At 41.2% G+C, this 26599-nt stretch overlaps 2 protein-coding genes across 4 annotated transcripts; both read left to right on the top strand.

Annotated features, from left to right (window-relative positions):
* The first annotated feature begins 594 nt into the window (after positions 1 to 594).
* On the top strand, positions 595 to 14228 carry CKLF (chemokine like factor). Of its 3 annotated transcripts, none has more exons than XM_063111610.1 (4): positions 595 to 791; positions 6482 to 6640; positions 11195 to 11290; positions 14043 to 14228. In XM_063111610.1, the coding sequence occupies exons 1-4, from the start codon at positions 714 to 716 to the stop codon at positions 14166 to 14168; spliced, it is 459 nt and encodes a 152-aa protein (XP_062967680.1). In that variant the 5' UTR covers positions 595 to 713; the 3' UTR covers positions 14169 to 14228. The 3 variants fall into 3 exon arrangements, with proteins under 3 accessions (XP_062967680.1, XP_062967681.1, XP_062967679.1); XM_063111609.1 differs by lacking the exon at positions 595 to 791 and adding an exon at positions 817 to 1073; XM_063111611.1 differs by lacking the exon at positions 6482 to 6640.
* A 438-nt stretch (positions 14229 to 14666) lies between these two features.
* On the top strand, positions 14667 to 26560 carry CMTM1 (CKLF like MARVEL transmembrane domain containing 1). Its single transcript, XM_063110120.1, has 5 exons — positions 14667 to 14803; positions 14981 to 15158; positions 17647 to 17805; positions 24475 to 24573; positions 26172 to 26560. Exons 1-5 carry the CDS (start codon positions 14667 to 14669, stop codon positions 26469 to 26471), a joined length of 873 nt encoding a protein of 290 aa, XP_062966190.1. The 3' UTR covers positions 26472 to 26560.
* The last annotated feature ends 39 nt before the right edge of the window (positions 26561 to 26599 follow it).

Here is a 26599-nt window from a genome sequence, read left to right as displayed (position 1 = left end):
AATTTTAGCAGTATTAATGTTGCTCTCATAGGCGCTCTTTACAAACTGTCTTATCCTTCATAGTGCTTCAAACTAGATCCTATTCAGATATGTTATAACAAATTAGCACGAGTTTATTTGGTACAAAAAAAATTTTTTTTCCAGTCCATGCATAGTTTTTTCATAATACACATTTTCCATGAGCTTTTTGAAGACTCGTCATATATTCTTATATATCAGCTAGCGATAAATGCTGAGAAGAGTGATGGTGGCTACTCTAGACAGGGTGACCACGAGAAATCCTAAGGAAGTATTTGAGATGCCCATGGTCTGGAAGGGCAGGGCAGCCATTCCCGGACCTCCCTCCCTTGCAGCCACCCCAAACTCTGGGAACGCTTCCCGACAGGAAAGCTCCTCAGGAGAGCCGTAGAGCTGTGGTCACTAGCCCCAGGCACAGCCAAGAGACGGCTGACTCGCACGACCCTCCTCTAGATCCGGGGATGTGCTAAGGGCGAACCGAACCAGGGCGACGAACGAGAGCGGCGGGCTTGCGTCTCCCGCGAGGCGCATGCGCACGAGGTCTGGCCGCCCCGCCGTGCACATGCGCGCGCCGGAGACACCCAGAACGGCTTGGAGGGGCGGTGGCTGCGGTTGTAGTCTCAGCGCTCGGCTAACCCGGCGGTGTGCTGAGGAGGAGGTTGAAGGGAAGTGCAGCTGTTGGGTCTGCGGGCGCCATGGAGCCCGCGCAGGCGAAATTACATTATCGGCCCTTCTGCTTCAGTGTGAAAGGCCACGTGAAGATACTGCGGCTGGTGAGGGCCGGGACGCGGGACGGGGGCGGCGTCCGAGCGTGCTCAAGGGCGATGAGATGCGGTTGTGAAGTGGGAAGCGGGGTTTCCTGTTTGCTCTTTCAACCTTGTTTTTATCGTGCCCTCCCCAGAGGCATGGCATTTGGCTCTGCCCCCTGGGGGAAGAAAGAGAGAGAAGGTACTGTCCACCCTTTCAGAGGGTTGAGGGACACACTCATATATCAGAATCAGACCTATCTGAATGGCCTACCCTTGGACCCACGAACCAGGTACCCAGATTACCAGGTGAGACAGTTGCAGTTGTACCACTCCAAAACCAACAAGGTTTTTAAAAAACAACAGTCTTAGGGGTTTTGGTGAATGCTGTGTAAGCCAGCCGTTTATTGTGACCGAGCTCAAGGCTGATAGAGTCCAGAGCAGGGATGAGGGGGAAACTGCCTGTGTCATGGGGGTCAGATTTCCCGGGAGCATTGCAGTCAGTTCTGAACTGAGGTTTGGAGAAAGTGAATCATCGTTTGGAGGAAAGTTACCTGACCAGTTAGAGACATGGAAAATAACATAGTTGAAGGAATTCAAGAAGGGAAGACTTAAGGAGAAGGAAAAAATAGTTTTAAAATTTAAAGAGTTGACATGTGGGCAAGGGGTGGAAATAGTTACATGTTACACGGAAACATTTCTATTTAATATGAGGAAGAATTGTATATTGGGGAAGGTCCCAAAATTAAATGGCCCCTGGGGAAGGCTGTACATTCCCAGACAGCAAAGATAACAGGCAGATGAGGCCCTTGGTTTACTCAAACTTTCTCTTGGTTTTACTCATCAAACTTCTGGTGAGTAGGTAGAATAAATTGTGTATAAGATCCTTCCCACACCGAAAGCCTGTGATTGTGAAAAAATAGCTATAATATAATACAAGTTAGAATGCATAAGAGATGTTTTAAAAAATAGAGTCAAAGGAAGGAGAGATTACGTGTGTTTAGGGAAGTCAGGGAAAATGACCTGAAAGTCTAGGGTTTTATGCCTGAATGCTCTGGAACTCAGGAAGAAGGACTGGAACACTGGAAGAAGAATAGGACTTTGTGAGAAAGGTTTAGTTTTGACATATTCATTTTTTCAACCAACACATTGTTCCAAGCTCCATGCTAGGACCTGTAACAAAAGAGACGAACCAAAACAAAAGTCCCTAACTCTTGGAGTTCTTCAGTTTAGTCGAGAGAGATGCACATGCTGATAGCTATAATACATGATAAGGTGAAGATAGGGCACAGAAGTGAAGCATCTAACCAAGGAAACAGAAAACTCTTCCTAGAAGAACCCTGTGTGGTATCTAAGGGAGAGCCACTTGAACAAAGGCATGGAAGCAAAAAACAGCACAATTTGTGCACCAAACTGTAAGAAGTTGAGAGTTGCCTTATTTACTCATTCAACAACTATTTATTGAATGCCTGTCATGTGCCAGGTACTGTTCCAGGTTCCTGAGAGATATCAGTGAACAACACAAAGATCCCTGCCCTCATAGAGTTATATATTGGGGTGGGAGGGCAGGAGAGATAAGCAAACACAAAATAAGTAGATTATGTAGTATTCTAGAAGGTGGTAAATGCTGTGGAATAAGAGAGAGGTAAAAGCCAGGTAAAGGAGTGTAAGGGGACAGAAAGCTGGAGAGGTAGGTTACAGGTTGCTGTAATATAGTGATCAGGTTAGGCTTTGTTGAGATGACATCTGATCAAAGAGTGAGGTAAAGGAGTTAGCTATGAGAATATCTGGAAGAAAATCCAGTGCAATCGCCCTATGGCAGGACTATGCCTGAGAGAGTCAAAAAAGAGCAAGGAAACCAGCGTAGCTGGAATGGAGTAAGGGGAACACAGCAGAGATAAGGAAGATTTTGAGTAAAGGAGTATATGATCTGACATTTTTTTTAAAAAAGTACGCTAACTGCTATATTGACAATAGATTGGTGAGGAGGGACAGGAGGAGGTTGCTGCAGGGGTGAGTGTAGAACCAAGGAGACCAATTAGAGCTATTGCAGTAATCTGGGGAAGAGATGATTGTGGCACAGACCAGCCATGTGGTGTCTACTAGCAGCAGAGTAGATAATAAGTGATCGCATTTGGGATATATTTTTAAAGCACCAGCAAGATTTTCTGATGAGTCAGGTGTGGGGTGAGAGAAAGAGTCTAAGATAACTCCAAAGTTTTTGGCCTAAGCAGCTGGAAGGATGGAGTTCCCATCCACTAAGATTAGAAAGCCTGTGGGTGAAGGAAATGTGAGAGAATCAGGAGTTAAATTTTGAGAAAAATAAAGAAGTTCAATTTTGGATTTCAGTGTAAATTAGGAATATCTGTAAGACATCCAAGTGGCAAAATGGAGTAGAGAGTTGGGCAAGACTGAATTGTGGTACAGAAGTCAGGCTTCAAGAGGTAGTTAAAGCCACAGACTGATGAGGTCATCAAGAGAAGAGTGTAGATAAAGCAGAGAAGAGGACTGTGGATTGAGCCCTGGAACACTTCAACATTAAGAGGTTGGGGAGAAGAGGAGGAATCGGCAAAGAGGAATAAGAGGGAGAATTTGGAGAGTTAGAAGAAATCAAGAGTATAGTATTTTGGAAGCCAAGTGAAGAAACTCTTGAGGAAGTGATCAACTGTGTCAAGTACTTATGATAGTTAAAGTAAGAAGAGAACTGTGAATCAAACACTGGAATTATCCTCTGGATGAATTGTGAGGCAAGTCTTTACTAGAGAAATAGGCAGGAGTTGAATCATGGAAGACTTTGGATACATGGTGAGAGGTAGGCTCTAAAGTCCATGGAGAGCCATTGAAGGATTTTAAATAGATGAAGAAATGCATAAACAAATTTGCATTTTAAAATTTTACTGTAGTGTCTTTATCATGGTGGTTCAAGAAAAAGGTGCTGAAGGGCAGTAGTTGTAGGGATGAAAAGGAGTGACCAAAAAGTTTAAGCTTTAAGTTAGCAGGGCCTGATGACTGATGGTTGTGGGGAGTGAGTAGGAGCAGTGGTCTTAGGTTCCTAGCATAGGTAATAAAGTAGATTGTGGTACCACCAATTGAGGCAGTTGAGTACAGGAGGAAGGGGCAAGATGAGTTCAGTTTTGGACATGGTGAATTTCAGATTCCTGTAAATTATCCAGATGAGGATTCTAAATGACTATTTATATGTGAAATGTGGAGGATAGACCCAGGATAGAGACCCAGATTCATTAAGTTGGGTATGGACAGAATCCAGAGGAATGCCAGCATTTTAAAGTGGGCAGGTAAAAGGAGTGGAGTCCACCAAGAAAGAAGAGTTGGAGAGGTATAAGAACTAGGAAAGGTGACATGCGAGCCAAAGGAGTAGAGAAGTAGAAGGGCAGCCAATGGTAAATAAGCCATAGGGATCCAGTAAGATAAGGATTGAAAAACGTTCACTAAATTTAGTACTTCTGAAATCATTGATGATATTAACAAAAGTAGTTTCCATAGAGTGGTTAAAAAAATGTTTTAGATATTAGTGGGATACTTAAAAGATAACTGGAAATAAAGGCCAGAAGCTTAGAAAAGATATAAGAGCTGTAAATATGGATCAGGGAGAACCCAGTGTGACAGAAATCATGGGAAATTTTAAGAAAATGGAGTAATCACCAATGCCAATTACAATGGTGCAAAAAGGTTACAGAGGATGGGGATGAAAAAGTGACCCTTGATTTCATGATCCATGAACTCAGGAAGTTGATTCAGTAAATGGAGGAGTCTGAAATGACATGTTGCTAATAGTAACTATGTTAATTATAAAGAATGAAGTCATTTAGTAACTAGTTATATGTAATCAAACTGACCAATTTAGAAGTTTAGAGGTAGTGCATTGTATTAGTCCATTTCTGTTGCTTATAACAAAATGCATGGAACTGGGTGATTTATAAGAAAACAAAATTTATTTCTTACAGTTTTGGAAGCTGGGAAGTCTAGGGAACACATTTGGCGAAGGCCTTGGGGGTGGCAACAATGACCCAGGGGTCTCACATGTCAGAAAATAGCAGAGCAGAGAGAGAGAGAGTTTTTCATACACTCTCCTTTTAAAGCCCTCAGAACCACACTCCTGACCACCATTATTAATCCATTCGCTATGGTACAGTCCTACAATCTAATCACCTCTTCAAGGCCCCACCTTTACCATAGCAGCAGTTACAGTGGGAATTAAGCTTCTAATATATGAACTTTGGGGGACACAATTTAGTCAATCCACAGCATGCCTTTTTATGCTAATAGAGTAATTAAAAGAATTATGAATAAGCAGCGTGTATAGCTTTAAAGTTAAAACAAGTATGTAGATGTTACTGGCTCACAGGAAATTAGAAAAGTCTAGCTAGGGAAGAATCTTGACTAAACCATTTACCAAGAACACAGAGACTTTAGACAGCTGTATTTCCTGAGAACATCATGGCATTGACAGAATTCCCTGGGACCCACCAGCTCACTTTTTCCTTTAACAACTCACTTTATATTGACATGTTCTATATCTTCATTTGGAAGTGAAGAAATTGAATTAGGTTAATTATCTTCAGAGTTTTTGTTTGTTTTTTTTAACACTTAAAATATCTTCAGTTCTGATTGTATTGTATTTAAGTAAGAAGAATGTGTAAAAAGTGTTACTTTTAGTAATAAGCTATTAAACATCTGAATTGTTTTTCTCTGACAATTTATTTTAAACTTTCAGCATTTTTCATAGCATCATTCTAAGTTTAAATTTGTCAGTAGATTCTAGATTGTTGGGTTAAGGACTGATGATGAATGGTTGATAAGGATTTATAGACAGCCAGCCTAAAGAGTTTTTTGAGAAGCATTACAAGAAAAACAAAACAGGGGTTTCTGTGCGCAGCAGGATGAAAGGAAGGGGTGTGTGTGTGTGTGCGTGCTGTAGATTCGATGCCTGCCCCACCAGCCTCATTGAGGATTAATCCCCACTGTAATTGTTGAGGGTGGAAAAACCTATTATGCTAATTGAGAGGTGGTGCCTTGAAGAGGTGATTAGATTGTAGGACCATGCCATAGTGAATAGATTAATAATGGTGGTCAGGGGTGTGGTTCTGAGAGCTTCAGAAGAAGAGTGCGTGAGGAACTCTCTCTCTCTCTCTCTCTCTCTCTCTGCTCTGCCATTTTCTGGCATGTGAGGCCACTGGGTCATTGTTGCCACCACCAAGGCCTTCACCAAATGTGTTCCCTGGACTTTGGACTTCCTAGCCTCCAAAACGGTAAGCAATAAATTTTATTTTCTTTATAAAAAAACCCAGTTTCATGTGTTTTGTTTTAAACAACAGAAGTGGACTAATACAGTATGTATGTGTCTTAAGAGAAGATAACTTAGATATGTTTATAAGATGATGAGGAAAAGAGTTAGCAGAGGAGGACAGATAGAAGATATGAGAAGGGAAGGAGATATTTGGTGGGAAAAGGTCACTGGAACAGATGTGGGAAGGGATGGTATCAGATTACAAGTGGAGTAATTAGACTTAAAACAGAGAGACATCTAGTTCTCTTAAACACAGAGAAGTCAATATCCATATATGTTGGTCATGCCTCTTTTATATGTGTATGTATATGACAGAAACCCATTTATTTAGTTATTTTCCAAATTATTGTTTTTGCAGGTTAAATTTGTATTCAATTATCATGAGTAAATCATGGTTTTTTTCTTCCAGGCTCTAACTGTGACATCTATGACCCTTTTTATCATCGCACAAGCCCCTGAACCATACATTGTTATCACTGGATTTGAAGTCACCGTTATTTTCTTTTTCATAATTTTATATATACTCAGACTTGACCGATTAATGAAATGGTTATTTTGGCCTTTGCTTGTAAGTGTCTAGTTTCATCCTTAAAATTTAACTACTTTTCCTACCATAGTGAGACATTTTAACAAACTCTATTCTTTGGTTCTCTTAAACCTTTAAGGTAAACTCTGATAGGCTTAGGAAGGAAGAAATCTACCCACTGCTCATGTGTTCTGTATTATTCTTGGGGAAGGTTCTCAGGGATCCAGGGCAGCCACAGAGCATAAATTCTCCTCTGAGCTCCATTTATCAGTAGATGTGGCTGACCCTTCTGTTAGGAGAATTCAGTTAAGTGTAGAACTACTAAATAAATTGAAATTTGGAATCATGTTAATAAAGTATAGAGCATGAGCATTCTTAATCTTTCCCTTCTTTCTAAGTGCGTGTTGATATGGCCTCAAAATTGAGAGATAGAGATGGAAGCAGATACACAAATATCTATCTTTGCACATCCCTTATCATTAAATGGAAAATCAAACCAATTGAGGAGGTTGAATAAAGCACAATGTTATCTTACTTGAAAATGTCTGTAATTATTAATGCTAAGTAATTTTAACTCATCCTATAGAACCTTATTTCATAGCACATAGACTTCAACCTGCCATACTCATACCATTAGGAATAATTGTCCAGTAGAGTGCCCAAACATTTCTGAAAACTGTCAAAATAGGCAGGGTGAAGATGTTTCTAAAGTATATGTGGCCCTTCAGCCTGGACTAGAAGCCGGTTCTAGGAAAAACTGAGTGACTTCATCACTCTCTCCTCTTTTAAGTCTCATCCCCAGCATCCTTTCTCCATAGTTCTCCTTCCTGAGTTCCCCGGCTGCCCTTCCCCTCTTTGGCTGGACTGGTATCCAAGTTGATAACTCCTATTAAAGAGAGAAGACTTCAGAGCTGTTCTCAAACCTTAAGCATACCTTAAAGTAGTACCTTCTGGAACCACCTTTGGAGGCCAATGATGCGCATTTCAGGCTAGTCACAAGCTAAGAAAATCCCAAAAGGCACAAGCTGGGAAATAGCACCTTTCAAAACTCTTACTTATGGGCCGGCCCGTGGCTCACTCGGGAGAGTGCGGTGCTAATAACACCAAGGCCCCGGGTTCGGATCCCATATACGGATGGCCGGTTCGCTCACTGGGTGAGCGTGGTGCTGACCACACCAAGTCAAGGGTTAAGATCCCCTTACCGGTCATCTTTAAAAAAAAAAAAAAAAAAAACTCTTACTTAATGTACACTTCAGAGCTTAATGTACGCTTAATGTACACTTTGGAGGGAGGTCTAGAAAAAGAAATTACAGAGCCTTCCTCAGTTGGCTCCTAATGGCAGAAAGGCTAAGCTAAATTATTCTAAGGACTTCCTTAAAGAGATGATGAACACTTATCCATATCCTCTTGATCTTGAACTCAAAAAGTTGTGTAGATGCCCTTCATGCTCTGTTTCTCTAGAGTTAATAAGGCTGACACATTTTAGCCTTTCTTTTCCTCCAAATTAATAATTCTCTGGATCTTCTTACATGTCCTTGTGGTAAACTTGGAGCCCCAAGTTTAATAGAAAACACAGAGAGAGTGGCCTATGTGTAGCATGCTGAAAAGAATATTCTCCAGATTTCCGAGGATCAAACTTTGCTGATACTGTAATCTCTTAGAAATGGTGCTATATGGGTAACTAAGTTACTGCTCCATTATGAAACTTAGATTCCTCTGTGATTTTGATCTAATGAAATTTGACAAATGTTAAGTATCTGCTAATCCCAAATTCTGTAATCAGTTCTTTGATAAGACAAAGCAAAAACTTTACACCTGAGAAACTTTCAATGTATCAAGGAAACAAGATAGTTGAGAATTCAGTGAATAGGTGCTGTGATAACCGTACATCCAGGATGATGTGGAAGTACCCAGCCAGGGAAGGGGAACAGTAGGCAGGTGAAGAAAAATTCTGCTTAAGCAGAGGGCTGAAGGATGAAAAGTAGTTAGCAGCAGACTAATACAGGGAAGAAAAGGGCTTTCCTGGTAGAAGGTAACATATATGAGGATCTAGGTGGAGAAAGACCATGACCCTCCGGAACTTGCAAGTAGCTCTGAATGGCTGCAGTGTTGAGCTGTGAACAAGAGGGGGTAGGACTGGAGGTTTGAGGTAGTCAGGGGTGAGAGCATTCAAGGGTTTGTGTCCCTGGGCTTTAACCCAAAGGCTGTTGGGAGCTTTTAGAGGTTTTTAAGTAGGAGAGTGACATAATCAGCTTACATTTTAGGAAATCATTAGTGGCAGTGTCAGTAATGGCTTGAAAAGGAAAAAAACTAGAGGTTCTCAGAGACTAAAGTCTGTTAGCATAATCCAGGCATGCAAATGATAAATGCCTTAACTAAAATTATAACTACCTGAGGAGAAGGAAGGTCTTAATGAGGTTGAATTGACAACATGGGGTAACCAGAGAGAATCAAAGATACCTGCTGTTTAAATAACTATCTTGAGAGGATACTGAGATAGAATAGTTTGTAAGAAGGATGGGGGAGAGAAGTATGTAATGAATCCAGTTTAAGAAATATTAAGTTTTAATTGCTTATGGGATATTCAGATGGAAATGTTCAGAACAGGTCTAAAGCTTAGAGAGAGGAGCTAGAGCTGCAGCTTCGGGAGTCATAACCTTGTGATGGTAACTGAGCTCACACTGGCCGAAATGGCTTGGAGAGGGTGTAGAGAAAGCTGAAGGTAAAACTGGGAAATACCAACACATGAGACAAGAAGAAGGAGTGGCCACAGAAAGGCAGGGGAAGACCTGAGAGAGTCCGATGTCACAGAAGCCAAGACAGGAGACCATTTCAAGAAGAAAGGAGTGGTGAATAGTATCACATGTAAAGAGAAAGATAAGTGCTAAAAACGTATTTTTTTTTTTACTGGCTAAATTAATAGGCCCCTAATGGCCTTTTCTAAAGTAGTTTGCCTAGAGTGGGCAGGTGACAGGAAAGTTGTGGGACTGAGCAGGGAAGGAACAAGAACCTAACTAGAAGGGTCCACCACTGAGTTGAGGAAATGTGGCCAGGGATAAAGACAGGTAATGAACAGAGTGAGGTGCCCACAGAGTGGAATGGGAACAAGAGCACAGCTGGAGAAGTTTTCTGGGGCTCTTTCACTGTAACTAAAGTGAAGGACACAAAGATGGCTAAAGATTCCAATTAACTTGTAGGCACTTCTGTCTGATGGCCACTATCTTCACTGATTAGGAGAGGGCTTGGTTATCTGCACTCAGATTTGTTATTTGTATCATTGTCCCAAAGTTGCAGTCCCTAACATCTGTAGAGCAGGCCTTCTCTCTGACTGTTCCCCTCAAGTGCCCCAATGACAGAAAACATACATTGTGAGCTAACCCAGGGCTTTGAGGTGGTGTCTAAGTATGGGCTCAAAATTTCTGTGAAATCATCATTTTTATAATTAAATTTACATTCTACTCCACGGCATATTGATGTTTAGTTTTTAATATAAAAACAATGTTTTAAATTAACATTAAGGATCATTGAAGTTCCAGGGCAGGCGTACCATTTTTTTCCTGTGGCTCTCTGCACTCCCTAAAACACCACTTGTATCCAAAGCAATTTATAAGCACGTGCCCAAATTGCTCACAGGAAGCAGGGCTGCCTGTCTGAAGTAGAGGTGTGATCTGTTGCCTTGAAGCAGTAGAAAATGTCCGGCACAGAGGAGAGTTAACCTGGAATAGCTAGTCTCAGCATCTTGTACAAGTGAGAACTTTTTTTCTTCCTACGTGTATCCAATTTTGCTCTGCCTTCATTGGATCTCTACCTACTTTCTTTTTACTAACTGCTTTTCTAAATGCCAGCGTTTTGAAGTCTGGTATTTCTTTGTTAACAATTCCTTCCTGCCTGTAGTTAATCTACAAACATACATAAACCATTCCAGAACAAAGACAATTTACCTTTTCCACACTATACATCTATTAAAAAATGTAAATTACACTTCTTAAAGCCACAGTTCAGAATGAAAATGCTTCATATTAGGAAATTATTAAATGAATAAGCTGTATCATCAGAAATGATAACATAATTGGTCATCCATTGCATATAGACATGTGGGGTTGTCCTGAAAATTACCACTTTCCCTTAAATGTGTGCTGTTTTAAGTTTTATTAATTGCATTTTAGAAACATAAAGTTTGATGTACAGTGTAGACTCCTCCACATTTTCCCTTATATTATTAAAAATGAGCATTTTGACTTCCCAGGGTACCCATTCTACCTTAAACCTTCTACATAATACATTATCTACTTTCTTCCCTAACCATATGATTTCTCCCTCCAACTACATTTATGTTAAGTAAAAAAGGTACAAAAGCTTGTTAAGTAGTTAAGTGATTGGTGCATTATAGGTACAGAGAAACAGTAGATGTCATTATATATCAAATACTATGTAGGTGTCATTTTACTGTGGCATTTTGGTTTCCTGAAAGATAAACACCAAATAAATCGTTTAATAAAATGGAACTTTCAAAATCTTTAGGGAGCTGATTTATATTTTTTTAGCATTGCTTGGTGGTGGTCATGTAAAGCTGACCTTCCTATTCTGTGTTTTTAGGATATTATCAACTCACTAGTAACCATAGTATTCATGATCATCGTATCTGTGTTGGCACTGATACCAGAAACCACAACATTGACAGTCCTTGGAGGGGTAAGTAGGGATCTTTCTGGTTTCTTTCTTCAGGTGTGATCAGAATGCAAATTTAATTGAAAAACAGCTATACTGTAATAATTCTTGGGGCTCCTAGGCCAGTATATAGTGCCTGGTGGCGTAATATTTTGTGTATGTGAATGCATGTCCTGATTAATGTGAAGGAATATGATTTCATAGTAGAACTAGAATTATTTTGGGGTTTATTTTTTTGGCAGCTGGCTGGTATGGGGATCCAAATCTTTGACCTTTGTTTTACCAACACCATGCTCTAACCAAGTGAGCTAACCAGCCATCCCTTAGAGTTAACAAATAAATAGATTCCTGTGTATTTCTTATAGATATGTAGGGCTTGACTAGACTGAAGAAAGCTGCTGGAATCAGTTACAAAACTTAGCTCTGAGAAACCTGATGTCAAGCAAAAGAAAAACAGGATGGATGAGTTTCATAGCTCTCTCTTTTAAAGAAAAGGATACATACCACCTGTTAAGACAGTTTTGAGCTCATTTATTTCTTGTTCAGATCCTTTTTCAGAGGGGGTATAATAGAAAATATCCTTACAAGAAGGCATTTTTGATAGGAAGCCTTGAAACTGAAGGATTATTTTGAACACTCCTTAAAGAGAAGCAAAATCTGTTCAATCAGACTTTAACCTGCAAGGCAAGCCAAAATAAGAGTCAAGTAATTTAGTTATAGTTCTATATGATATTCTTATAGGAGTTTCAAAGTCATTTGGCTTCTCTAGGTTCTGATCTAGAGAATTGAATTAGAAAGTTCTTAAATAAATTTCTTCCCTACTTCCTTGTTCTTTCATAGTATGGGCCACTTAGGAGAACTGACTATTCTCAAACAGCCATGTATATCAGAACCCATGGTTTTCATCTCCTTTAGGTCCTAAGCAACTTAAAGAGGAGAAATTCTGCCATTTGCAGCAACATGGATGAGTCTGGAGAAAATTATGTTAAGTGAAATAAGCCAGACAAAGAAACAGAAATACCACATGTTCTCACTCATAACTGGCTGCTAGGAAGGAAGGGAGGGAAGGTAGGAGGTGGGGAGGGAAGAAGGAAGGAATGAAGGGAAGAAAGAAAGAAAAGGCTACAACAATAAGTTGAACTTTCAGAAGGAGAGAACAAACCTAAGGATGCTAGAGATGAGGGGGAGAGAGGGGGAGGAGGTTTGGGAAGTGATAGAGTGGGCAACGGGCATAAAGAAATATCACTATTTGTAAGAATGAATATGTTAATAATAAATAAAAATTTAAAAATAAAAAAAGGAATCAGAATTATTCTAGAAATGATATAGCACTGTAACTGCAATTTTCCCCAGTTGCTTTTTAAGATGATCTTACCCCCTCTACTGTGAAGTACTAGGGACCAGGTATAGGATACATTTTTATTCACTTATTTACTCATTCCTTTATTCATTTCTTAAGTGCACTTTGGCAAATGCTGACAAAGTATAGCGGTGTGTTGTTTAATACAGTGGCCACTAGCCGTATGTGGCTATTGAGCACTCAAGTGGCTAGTCTGAATTGAGATGATCTGTAAGTATAATACACATTGAATTTCAAAGATTTACTTTTTAAAAAAGAATGTAGAGTATTTCATTAATTATTATATTGATAATATGTTAAATGGTAATATTTTGAATATTTTGGACTAAATAAAATATGTTACTAAAATTAATTTCACTTTTTTTTTTTACTTTTTTAATGTGGCTTGTAGAAAATCTGTAATTGTGTGGCTTACATTGGTGACTCACATTTCTTTCGGACAGCACTGGACTAGAGTGTGAGAGACTGTCCTCAAGTTGCTTAGAGCCTGATATAGGAGACAGAAGTGCAAACAGCTGTATATAAGCTGTTGACAGAGTGCTGCAGAACACAGAAAAGAGGAAGCAACTACCTGACAGTGGAATTGCAGTTTACTGAGAATAAAGGAAAAAAGAGAGAAAGGTTCCAGGTGTAGGAACCAGAAATGTGCAGAATGACAGAGTTATAAAAGGATCTGTAGGAGATTTTCAGTGTGGTCAGAACCTAGGAGGCAATGGCTTGAGTCTCAGGGTGGAAAGGGGGACTCAAGGGAGCCATGTCTGGAGCCAAGAAGCCGTCTTAGGCACCAGCTCTCAAATAGCCATTAGAGTACCTAAAGGGCCCATCATGTTCTAGTTTATTCCCTTTACCTCAATTTTATTTTCCTAAGGCCTATTTAGAATCCCACCCCTTAACTGGATGTAGCCCAGCCATTGAGAGTTCACTGTGTATCATATCACTCCAGCTCTCCAAAGCTTTTATCACAGCTACGGTCCCGATGACTTAAACCTTGAGCTGGTGTTAACTTTGACCCCTTCTCCAGTAGAGTTTGGCAATAGGGAAGCCAAACAGTTGAACACTGGAGATAGAAATGTTGATTGATAACTAAATATCATCAGCAGAGCTTAAAAGAATACATGCAGGAGTAAGTCACGAGATACAGAGAAGTATTTATTTCAGAGCCCACACCTCTTCAATATTATTTATGCTCACTTAAATTCTTTTCTCTTTTTGTAGCCAGGTATTAGGAAAACTTGGCAATGAGGAGAATGAGATGATTGCTAAAGTCTCTTCCCATTGTAGTATTAGGTGGCAGCATAGGAAGCAATCCCAGTACCCTGTAGTAGGAAAGGAATCTGGTGGGCAGACCACTTAAAACTTGTTTGAATGACAGAAGTCTGGACAATGGCCAGGGAGTGACACTGTGTTTTTTTCCAGGTGTTTGGACTCGTGACAGTAGTGTGCTGTATTGCAGATGGTGCCCTTATTTACCGGAAGCTCCTGTTTAACCCAAGTGGTCCTTATCAGAAAAAGCCTGTTCATGACAAAAAAGCAGATTTGTAATTTCATATTCCTTTCCTAGTTGATATTAAGTATTAAAATATTGCTTTATTCGTCCACATATTTTCTGCAGTTGTTCTCATTTTAATCTCAGTATAGGAGCTAGAGGAAGAAATTTCTGAACTCTGTGTCCATCACTCAGCCTTACTATAACGTCCAAGGGAGAGCTGGGAGCACCAGGATCAGATCAGGTTTTCTGGCTCCTGGGTTTGGGTGGCAGGATCACCCCAAATCGTCTCCAGAGCACCCTTCCTGCCTGGCTGGCAGTCAGCAGGAGGGGGTGGGTTGTGGAGACTAGGCATCCCACGCCCCAGGTGGCGACTACGGGTGACTGGAGGGCCAGGCCTGGCCACTGGGCAGAGAGGGGCGGGTGCGCATGCCCAGTAGGCGGCGGCAGCCGTTAGGGCGCGACGCAGGTTCGCATGGGGGAGCCGGCCGCCTCCAGGTGCTGGCTCAGAGCTGCAGGACCAGGTTGACAGCGGCCACGCCCAGGGGCCCACCATGGATTCTGAAAATGCCAAAAGGGAGTTGTCCGAGGTACCTTCAAGGGACTTGGAACAACTGGAACAACCGGAGCATCCCGGACCCCATACACGGCGCACCATCTCAGTGCGTCTCACAGCCCCGTCACGTCGCGGGTCAGCGAGTGTTACACAACCCGCAGCCTCAGTGGGTCCTGCACATTCAGTTGGTCCTGCACGTTCGGTACGCTCCGCACACCCAGTTCGTCCCAAACCTTCAGTGCGCCCCGGGCATTTATTGCGCTCCGCAACCCCAGTGCATCACGAACCCAGGGAGCGCCCTGCACCATCCAGGACGCCCACAGAACGCCAAGAAACGACACCCTCTGTGTACCCTGTGTCCAAGAGCACAGAGGAGAAGGCGGCGATCCAAAAGCGTGCTGAGGGCCGGGCCAAAGTCCCACAAAAATTCAGGGACAGCTTCAAGCATTTTTTTTTCTCGTCCACTGGAGTATTGAAGATCCTGAGAATGGTGAGCAGATAGCTGGTGGCCTGGCAGGACAGGCGCAGGCCTCTGGCCTCAGGGAGTGCCCCCTCTGGAAAGCTTCTGTGATCCCCTTTGCCACTCACCTGTGTTTTGCCTCACCCTTGCCCTGCACACACTCAACCCTTACTACGAAATTTGGCGCTTTTTCCCCCTCTGTCTTTTATGTTTCTCAGGTTTTCCCTCACAGAAAGAATTAAAAGAAGCAATGAAGATAATAGCAGAAGTTTGTAAATTAGAAAAAAAAAAAAAATCAAAGAATTGACCAATACAAGAGCTGTCATTTGAAAGACATTAAATTGATAAACCACTGGCCAATATAATCAAGAATAAAAGGAGAAAGAGGGAATGTATGTTTAAAGTTAGAAACCAGAATGGGAAAATAGTCTCAAACAACGATGAAACTGAGTTCTATAGGAGTACTTTGCAAAACAAACAGGTGTGAATAATTGAATGAAATGGTTGGTTTTTTAGGAAAATTTAAATTACCAAAACTGATCCCAGAATATAGAAAAGTCTAAAGAGACCAACATAAACACAAAAGACAATGAGAAAGTTATCAGATGATTATCTTTCAAAAATGTATCAAACCCAGACTTTTCCACAGGTTAGTTCTTTCAAACCTTCATGAGATGTAATTCTGATACCATTCAAATTCTTTTAAAGAGTAGAGAAAGAAGAAACACTTCTCAAGTATTTTTATGAAGTCAGTATGATACTGATATCAAAACCTGACCACGTTCAGAAAAAAGAAAATGAAGTAGAGATCTCACTTGTATCAAAGCAAAATAATACATTAGCAGAAAATATTCATCAGTACTTTTTACAAATATAACACAAGAAACGAGGATGATTCCAATATTAGGACTATTAAAATCACCATATTAAAAAGAGAAAAAATTATGAGATTATATCAAGTAGGATACAGAACACATATGACAAAATTGAACATTCATCCCTGATTGCCAAGAAGAAAAAGGAAGAGGAGGAGGACGAGGAAGGAGACCTGTAAAATAGGAATACATAGATATTTTATTGACATTATAAAAATAAACACTTCAAAAGTCAGCATCATGCTTAAGCATCAGAAATACTCCCATTAAATGAGGGGGAAGAGTATACCCACTAACAACACTGTTATTCAATGTTTTTCTGGAACCACTAGTCATCACAATTAGGAAAAAATATAAGAACATTTGAAAAGAAGAGGCAAAATATATCATTTCTTTCAGCTGATATTGTATATTTTAAAAAACGCAAATCAACGAAACAATTTAGAGCAAGCTAATTTAGTTAGGTGGCTCATTACTGAGTTAATAAATAAACTAAAAACCTTTCCTATTAGATAAGTAAACACTTAAAATATAAGAAAATATTTCTCTTTACAACAGCAATCAAAATGATCAAATATAAGAGTAAATGAAATAAATATGAAACACCTCTATGAAGAAAACTTTAAAACTCTACTGATAGTAAAAAAAAAAAAAAAAAAAAAAAACCCACTAAAATAACTAAATACATACTTTGTTCTTGAATAAGAAGACCAAATTTTGTAGTCTTTCCAAATTATAAGTTAAATGAAATCCCAATTAAAATACCAACAGGCTTAGTTTGGGGAACTTGACCAAGACAAACACATGAGATGTAAACAGTCTGAAAATGAGTAATGAGAGGAGGACTAGGGCAAACAATAATAAATATAAAGTGAATTGCCTGTGATTTTAGAAGTACTAGAGAAGAAATCAGCAATTCAATGGGAGAGAACAGTCTCAAAAGAGACCCAAATACATCTGAGAACTAAGTATACAACAAAGGTTGGATTTCAGACCAGTGGGGAGAATACTGACATTTCCCAATAAACAATGTTGAGATAATCAGCAGCTGTTGGAAAAGAAAGAAAACTGAGGTTCTACCTCACTATCAAAATCATTATTTACTTTATCAGTATATATATACATACTTCTTTCTAGTATGAAATATTAAGAGTGGTTACTTTTAAGGAGAGACTAGGGTTGGGTTGGGGCAGGGGAAAGAAATTAACATTTTTTTACCCCTCTATGCTGTGTGCTTTTTTATTATTTGCATATATTATTTCGTTTCTTAAAAATATGAGAAATTTTTAAAATATGTGCTAAACGGGCCGAGCCCGTGGCGCACTCGGTAGAGTGCTGGGCTGGGAGCGCAGTGACGCTCCCGCCGCAGGTTCGGATCCTATATAGGAATGACCAGTGCACTCACTGGCTGAGTGCCGGTCATGAAAAAATGACAAAAAAAAAAAAAAGAGACAAGATATTCCAAATTAAGCCATACATTTAATAAAAAATAAAATAAAATAAAATAAAAATATGTGCTAAACAATACAGGCAACTGCAATGTAATCAGATTCCATTTTGACAACTTATGTGTTTGTTTGTTTGTTTGTTTGTTTTTTAAATAGCCATGTGCATTAAAACGAATCCTGTTTCTTTTATTGCAGGGTCTTATTATAGCAGCTTTAGCTTGTTTCTTGGTCGCTCAAGCCCATGAGTGGTATGTAGCAATCACAGTTCTGGAAATCTGCATCGTCCTTGGTTTTATTCTAATATATTTGCTAACCCTTCACCGCTTGCTGACTTTTTTACATTGGCCCTTACTAGTAAGTGTTCATTTTCATGATTCAGATATAAGCTTTGCCCTCAGCCCCAGAGTAAGGAGTCTCCTCAAGTGAAAACTATCGCTCTAGACAAGGACATAGCTGAGCTTTTAGAGTGTTGCACTAGGCCCAGGGGAGAAACTAGCCCAATACCCAGAAAGATTCCCTCTGTCTATAGAACAGCCAACATACACACCTGCTTCCAGCTCAGAGTGTAAAACCCATCTCGTTAAGGCACTGAACACATGATACTTTTTAGCTTGTCCTAAAGAAAATTTTAATTAGTATATTCAGTATGTAAATACATTTCTCACCCATTGCTTGGAACTGTGCATATTTTCACTTTTCATACAGCACTCTCTCTAACACACTACAAACATCCCCCCAAAAGCAAGAGTTGATATGACAGAGTTGTGGGAAATTGCTGTGCATACCCTGAAAGATTGCAGAAGTCAACCTGTTTGTGTGTGTTAAGGGTCCAGACTCTCAAAGGGGTGCCATGTCCAGAAAAGGACATTACACAGCCTCCTTTAATAGCTTTTTTCAGACCTTCATGTTCTTTACCAACTGAAAACTTCCTGAAGCTAATCCCTCAGGTCTCAGACTGGAGAGTTAGTATAGTTTTGTCCAGAGGCAGACATGGGCCCAGTTCCTAGCCCTGCCACCTTACTAGCTATATGACCTTTAGCCTTAGTTTCCCCATCTAGGAAATGCAGAGAAAGAAAAGTGTGATGATAGTAACTACCTCATAGAGTTCCTGTAACATTTAAATGTGTGTGAGGCCAATAGCACAGTACTTGACACAAAGTAAAGGTAGTTGGGTGGCGTTTGCCATTCTATTCTGCACTGTGATCCTCTCTCAGAGCTCAGGCCTCTTCCCACATCCCACTTCCTTATTGTACATTTTTCTAACCTTAAAGTAGGACTAGTTGCTATTGAGCTAAAACTCAAATATTTTCTTCAAATATGTAAGGGATTTTCTGAAGAGGCTACTGAGCTCTCTCCCACAGTGCTGAGCTACAGGAAGCAGACAAAGCAAAATATGAGCAACTTTACTTGGACATATAGAAGATCCTCTTAGTTGTGGAGAGCTATAACCATGGAGAGGTTTCTGAGGGGAAACTAAAATTTCTGTTCATGGAAATTTTCAAGAAGGGAAGGTAAAGTAACCATTTTTGAGCACATACCATGTGCCAGATACTTTTTCATATATTGCCTTATTTAATCCTCACAACAACCTTGTGAGGCTGTAGTCATCCCTCGCCCCCATTTAAAAGATGAGAAAATTGGATTAAAGAGATTAAGTTGCCCATGGTTATATGTAGATGCTTTGAAACTCAGATTTGAGCCCAGGTCTATCTGACTTTAAAGTGCAGACTCTTCCCAGATTTTATACCCTATCGTATAATGGTTTCTCTATCTCCATCCTCCTTAAACCCTCCCTTAAGGTAAGGAATTCAGTGAGATGACATCTTTATGTCCTCCTCAGATTCTCTAAATTTTATCTCTGTATCTTACCCTGTTTCCTCGTGGCTTTTTAAAAAATGTGAAGTCAATGGTGAATTGATTATCCTGGCAGGTGTGCATAAGGGGAGGGTGACTGAGGGCTCCACAGTACCATTAGTTGTGGTCAGGAGGACCAAAGCTCTCTTAGGAAAGGACTCACGCAGGCTGGATCCACTGCCATAAATCTGGAGAGCTGGAGAGGGCCACGAGACACCATACCTTGCTGTAGGATCCAGGGGGAATGTCTAGGAAATGTCTCAGACAGGCAAGAGCTGGGGTCTCCTGAGCATGAACTGTGAGCATCCTGTGAGAAGACATGTTCTGACAGTGGTTACAGGAAGCTCAGGCCAGCTATTACAAAGTTACAGGCCTTTGGTCAACTCTAATAAAGACAGGCCCACTTGCTGTGTCTGTCTTAAGTGACAGCATCCTCTTTTGTTTGGATGGCTGTGGGAACCCAAAGTATGATTCAGAGGCCCCGCCTTTTTCTTGCTACTGTCCTCTAGGGCATGGGCCAGGGCCTGGCACAGCACCTGGATATGCCTAGTGAGCTCTTAGGAACTCCATAGAGAAGAACTCTGTTGCTCAACTAACTAGCAGTACAAATACTGAGCAACAACACAGTTGGTCAGATGGTGAGTGATTTAATTGATTTGGAAGTTTTTGAAAAAGACCCATCAAAATAGGGCCCAAACTGTATTCTCTTCTCCTATGCAGTCCCTTCCTTTCTAGTCTGCCCTTTCATATCATTTGAGATGAAGGACGTGTGCATATACGATTTCTCAGAGGGGCAAGTAGCTACCACTGGGTGGTAGTAGAGAGACTTTGGTATGGCAGGAAATATGCTGGTTTAGTGAGGGTATTTGGTGCTAGGAGGTAATGACTTGGCACTTATGAGGGTAGGCAGACTTGGAGATGTGTTGACTTCACACTGCAGGAGTCACTTGGGACTTCATCACAGGTCAGTGTGGAAAGCCACAGAACATATGGCCTGTTTCATACTGAAACTGTTTTCAGGCTCTGCACAGGCCCAAAGGCCTGCCCACAGACTAGAGATGTCCAACATCCATGACTGCCACTTCCTTACAGCCCTTCTCTCCAGGCAATATGGTTTGGTTCCCAGGAGGTATAAGATTAAGGTAAAGAGTACTAGTACACTTTAAGTGGTGATTTCTAATTTAAAAGTTCATACAAAAATAGAGATCCTTATTTCCCTATTCCTATAGGTCCTCAGCAAGGAGATAGATAGAAAGTCTGATACATTAGGGCTTCAGACCCTCAGCAGGGCAACCTCAAAGAGTACTGGCCTCAGATACAGGTGACTTGCTGAGATCTGTGGGCTCTGGAACCATATTTATTAGGGCCTTCTTCTCTGGACAGATGATGGAGCCTGGGCCTGGAGACCCACACTCAGTCTCTGAGTTGCAGCTGCCCTCTTCTGTGAAGGCTGTACCAGGGACCCTGACATCATGGAGAGGGCATGAGTCAAGCTCTCAGCCCCTAACCTATGTGGAGCCCTTTCTATCAGCATGACTCTGCATCAGAGCTATCAGGAGTACAACTTTCCTCATCCCACCTGGGGTGGAGTTACTGTGTTCATTTTTAGGGTTGTCATTTTTACCCATCCTAGTCTAATGTTATCTCCCAATATACCCAAGAAAAGTATGAATTATAATTATTGTCTTCTGAATAACCCGTATTTTAAACTCTTCTACATTGTAAAATTATCCAACATGGTCAGAGAAACTGAGTTCTGGTCAAGTAGATATTTTTGACAATAGAAAGCAATTTTAAAACAAGAATATAATAAACATATTTTAAACTAAAACTCTATAGAAGTGATGATTCCAAATCTACCAGCAATGTCTTTACATGTATGAGCACCAGGTATCAGCTTTATCACCAGGTATCCCCTTCAAATAAGATTAATGAAAAACAACAATTCTGGTGATTTCTGACCAGGTTCTGCCATGTGTTTGGAGAATTCCAGGCACAAATGAAACCAGTGAAAGTTGCAGTTAGGTGAATACCAGATAATATTCAATGTTTATAAATTCCTATTACAAATGCCACATTTTGCTAAACAAATTTTAAGTGTTTAACTTTTTTAAAATATTCAGTGATTTTTAAAAGTAAGCATTCACCATTAAAGCATCTTTGTCTTTCTCAGTTATAATTCTGTACTATTTTGCATATCCCAGAGGACAGTTTGGGAGCTTTAAGGAAAAACAATAGTCAAATAATAAACCCATTTCTCATTTTAGTCAGAGGAGCCCACTTAAGTCAGTAGGGTATTTAGTCTGGGGGAAAGAACAAGATTGGTATGGATGGCATTCATGGGGAAAACAAAAGTCCTATTGCACATGGCCAGGCTCAGCTGCAATTTTAACCCAGCACTCAAGGAGGACATATCTCTCCGTCTGTAGAGATGAGGCCAATAAGAGCGTCTCTGTCTAAGGCAAAAGGGAGGTAGGTCAGTCAGGAAGAAGGCCCTTGGGCACTCAAGTCAGACTACTAAGGGTCATAGCCTGTTACTGGCTGAGTGATCCTGGGCAAGTGGCTTCCCATCTATAAACTGGGGATAATGAGAGTTTGTTGTGAGAATCAAATGAGATCACATTAACACCTTGGCACAGTGTGTGACATATAGTAAGTGTTCAGTAAATACGAGCCACAATAGAAATGTTAGATATAAGGCAAACCTTAGCCACAGGGGACAATTCAGGAGAACATTTCTTTGTAAGTAAGGACCAGAGTAAACTATAACATCCAGTAGTCCAACGAGGAGATACAATTATGAACAGGAGTCAAAGATTAGCTGGGCCTAGTCTGTGGTTGGTTTACTAGTACTGTCATTATTAATGTGCTTTCACCCAAATTCTCAATGACCTAGGACCACAGCTAGTAAATTTCAATTTTTAAAAATTTATACTCTGCTTCTTAGTTGCAAGAGGCCTTGTCCCCATCTTTGAATATCTTGGTTTACACAATCCTTAGGTACTAAACTTCCTGCAGAGCTGCAAACCACTGTACCTGCCTCAGTCAGGCTTGCCCACTGTGGGCAAACCTCTTGCTCAGCCTGCAGAACCCAGCTGGGACTTACTTCCTATCTTTACCAGCCCTGCTCCATGCCCGCATCCCAAAATAGTAGGTATTAGTGCATTTCCAAGAGGCAAGTCACATTCTACAATAGAGCTCTTTGCTTGCCAAGCGCAACATAAAGAACACCTGGAGTTTGCAGAAAGTTTACTATCTGTGCACATTTTGAGGGCAGATGTCATGAATCTACATTTTGATGCACTCCCATTACCTGCTAGACACCAGGAATATTATTAGATGCTTTCAGATTCATTATGCTGTCTAATCCTCAGATCAATCCAATGAATACCAATCATTATCCCCACATTAAAAAGTAGCAAGTTGACAGAGGGGTAATAAAGCATGCCAGGTCACACATCTAGTCACTGGCAGGCCAAAAGAATTCATCAACAAAAACAGCCTTAACTTATTTGTGCCACACCATTTTGACACTTTAGACGCATTCCACAGAAAATCCCAAAGATGGATTGGATGCTCTACTTCCAGCCTAGGGAGATAGTTCGTGTTCTTATTTGGGTGTCCCCGATGGGAAGCAATAGTGAGCTGAATTCTGACCCCAGTCCTTAGCAGTTATTAAATTGTAGGCAACTTAATAAACCTCTCTAAGCCTCCACTATGTCCACTGTAAAATGGGGATCATAACAGTACCAACCTTGAGGGCTGCTTTGTGAGGGTTAAATGAGATAATAGGAAATTCTTGGCACATTAAAGACCTCCATTAGAGCCATTGTGATTTCCTACACCGGATGGCAGTGCCCCTTGCTGTGTTTGGGCTAGTGCACCTGACAGGCTGCCATTACCAAGTCGGGCCATGAAGATTTTAAAGACTTAACAGGGTTCAAATTAGGGCTGGCTGATGGCTCACGTGGGAGAGTGCAATGTTGATAACACCAAGTACAAGGGTTTGGATCCTCATACTGGCCAGCCACCAACAAACAAAAAAAATTCAAATTAGGTATCTGGGCCATGTGGTTATATTACTCTAGGCTTTTGCCCCTCTGCATACTCTGGTGCCACTGACACATTGAATACTCTCTCTTCTGTTATTGCTCCAATGCTAAAGCCCAGCATCTGCTCATTCAGAAGCACGCCTCTACCGACCCTTCCTCACCCTTCATTTCAGCACACAAAGAAGCAGGCTAGGCTATCAGTTCAAGAACCCAGTAGTGAAATCCAATTGAAATTCAAAATGAAGCATATAAAGAGTTTGCCGATGTCAAGGCAGACTCAATTCTTTTTTTTTTTTTTATGTATTTTTTTTTTTTTTTTTTTTTTTTTTTTGTCCTTTTCGTGACCGGCACTCAGCCAGTGAGTGCACCGGCCAGTCCTATATAGGATCCGAACCCGCAGCGGGAGTGTTGCTGCGCTCCCAGCGCTGCACTCTCCCGAGTGTGCCACGGGCTCGGCCCAAGGCAGACTCAATTCTGACCATGTCTCGGGAAAGAGCAAAAGTCAACATCACAGCCATTCACTGAAGAATATCAAGCCTGCTCCTCATATGGGTTCATGCATTCTTGGGATATGAACTCAGAAAAAATGTGACCCAATTTCCAGAGCATTGGTTTTACCTGCAGATTTGGAAGTGGAATTATATCAGTAATTGAAGCGTTAATCTAAAATTTTATTTTTATATTAATACAAATGTGTTATAGAAAAGAATGCAAAATTTACATTAATTTAAAATATAAGACTTCAAATAAATCATGATTATGGAGATCCAATTTGGGCTAGACCCCTAGACTGCTAGGTTTTTTCATGCTCACTTTACTATGCCCTTTAAAGAAAGTCTGATAGAAAAGTTGTCAGCTTCTTTTTTTTTTTTAATGATGTTCTTTAATGAAAATAAACCCATTTCTGCAGATAAAGTCCTATCCTGGATCTTAAAATCCCATAAACTCATGTCTCTGGAAGATGTTAAGAATTATGTCTCTGAAGATTCCTCTTAATCTTAATCAAAGGGAACATTTTTAAAAGGCATCCATCCTTAGATGAGTAATTGACCAATTTAAATATTTTATGAAATTACGTTTTCATTTAAAGGTGACAATTTTCAATTCTGTTTTACAGGATCTTATCAACAGTGTCATTACAGCTGTGTTCCTTTTAGTAGTTGCCATCTTGGCCATGGAAGAAAAGAAAAGAAGGCATTTATTCTATGTTGGAGGGGTAAGTAGAGGCCTTTCTGACTGCATTTAAGATCAGTGTTCCAAGACTCTGAAAAAAGAGAAACTGGCAGACCATCATTATGTCATTAACAGAACAAAATCCCCACCACCACCCTTTGCCTTCTTGCACTGACTTCTTCAGATGCTGTGAAGTTGCACAAACTCTAAGCACATGAAAATCTGAATTCTAATATGCATTCTCCAAATACGTACAAAAACGAGAGTCTGCTGAACCCCTTTTGAGAATCATACACACTATTTTTGAAATGTTGCAAAAAGATATTATTGTCTATAAGTGGGACTTTGATTTTCTGGATTAGAGAATTATATTTTTAAAGGCAGGTGAAAGAGAAGATTGTAGGAGGGCAAAGTGCATTGCCAAAAGTGAGTAACTCAGTGTATTCAGAAAGGAAGAAAGAAACCTGCCACACGTTGCTCAGTATGTGCCCTGCACCAGGCTAGGCACGTTCTGACTTAATCCTTACAACTCTCATTTTTACACATATAGAAACTAAGGTTAAATATGTTGCCCTGGGTCACAAGGCTAGGACAAACTGAGAGTCAAACCCTCATCATATAGAAGAACAAAAGAAATGGCAGGTCAAATGCTTGGAAGATGGGGATAGAGGAAAGGTAGGACTTTGGCTCAAGAACTTAAACAATGGGAACAGAAATTAATCCAGGAAAGAAAAAAAAAAGAAATAGTCTAAGTTCTTTGAATTCATTCCATAATCAGTAAAGATTTGTCAATCCCATTGGATTGTGCCAGGCCTGAGCTCAGTGCTGGGGACAGAGCCCTTTCCCGTTGGGAGAGCTCACAGATTAGCTGGGAAAAGAGCTACTAGGAAAAGTTCATTAAGCAGCCGGGAATTAAGTGGCCATAAAGAGAAACATCCAAGGCTGGCAAGAGCCACGGAGCACCAGGGATATCAGGTGCCAAGGGCCCCTGATCCCCATCTGCTAACTCAGCAACCAAGCCTTCTACTGCCATGATTTCCCACCCCCAGGTCTCCATCAATTCTTACCTGGATGGCAGGCAACAGCCCTAACCACCCCCCCTCCACTGTTCTCCAGGCCTCCAGCAGGTTCACTTTCCATCTACCTCATGGCCACTGCAAACGGGTTTTCTGAGTCTTGCCCCTGACCTCTACTCTTGATAGAGTCCCAGATCCTGCATCTCCCCAGCCTCAACTCTGGCCCTCTCTCAGACACTCCAGAGGTCTTGGCTATACCAGATTCCTCCAAGACCTCAGTCCAGTGCCTAGAGTTCTCCTCCCAGGAGTTCTCTTGTCCTTTCAAACATAGCCCAGGAGTCCTCAGGACCTCACCCCTACGTGGGGCCTCCTGGGGCCTCAGGCATCAGGTGAGGCCACAATTGGCAGGAAAACCCACCATTTCCAAAATCCCATTCTCTGGGAAAGGCAGAGTGGTCCTGCAGCAGCCAAATGGGCAAACACCAAGAGAGTAGTAGTGGGTCAGAGGGAAACCCTGGAGGCCGCCCGCAGCTCCAGCACTGGATGGGGATAGTTTGGAGAGGTTGCTGCTGAGCTGCAAAATAACCACGCCTTTCCTTCCTGCATATGGTCTTGTGTCTGACAGTCCCTGTGTCTCACAGCGGCAATCGTGTGTGCCATCGATGGGCTTGTGGTCACCAAGATGATGAGAAATAACTTGAAAAGAATCGTGGGAGTCCAAACTGAAACCAAGCAGTCCCGCGACCAGCCGCCCAAACTCCAACCTGCCCCGGAGCCCACGCCGGAGCCCACGCCGGAGCCCGCCCCAAAACCCGCCCACCAACCCGCCCCAGGGGCTTCCCGGAAACACGCCCCGAAATCCACCCGGGCGCCCTCCCAGAAACGAGTCCCCAAACCGGTCAAACCCGTCCCATCGTCCAGCTGAAGCCGGCGCTGGCGCCCGCGCAGAATCTGCCCGGGCACCCTCGCGGGCACACGCGTCTGTGTCTAATCACTCCCTCCACGCCCACCATTGAGTTCGCATGCTGTTGCTCATTCCGGCCTACGTGTGAC

This window comes from Cynocephalus volans, chromosome 10 (assembly GCF_027409185.1).
Source record: "Cynocephalus volans isolate mCynVol1 chromosome 10, mCynVol1.pri, whole genome shotgun sequence".
Lineage (NCBI taxonomy): Eukaryota > Metazoa > Chordata > Mammalia > Dermoptera > Cynocephalidae > Cynocephalus > Cynocephalus volans.
Note: the sequence above shows the minus strand (reverse complement) of the source record. Positions and strands in the feature narration are given on the sequence as shown.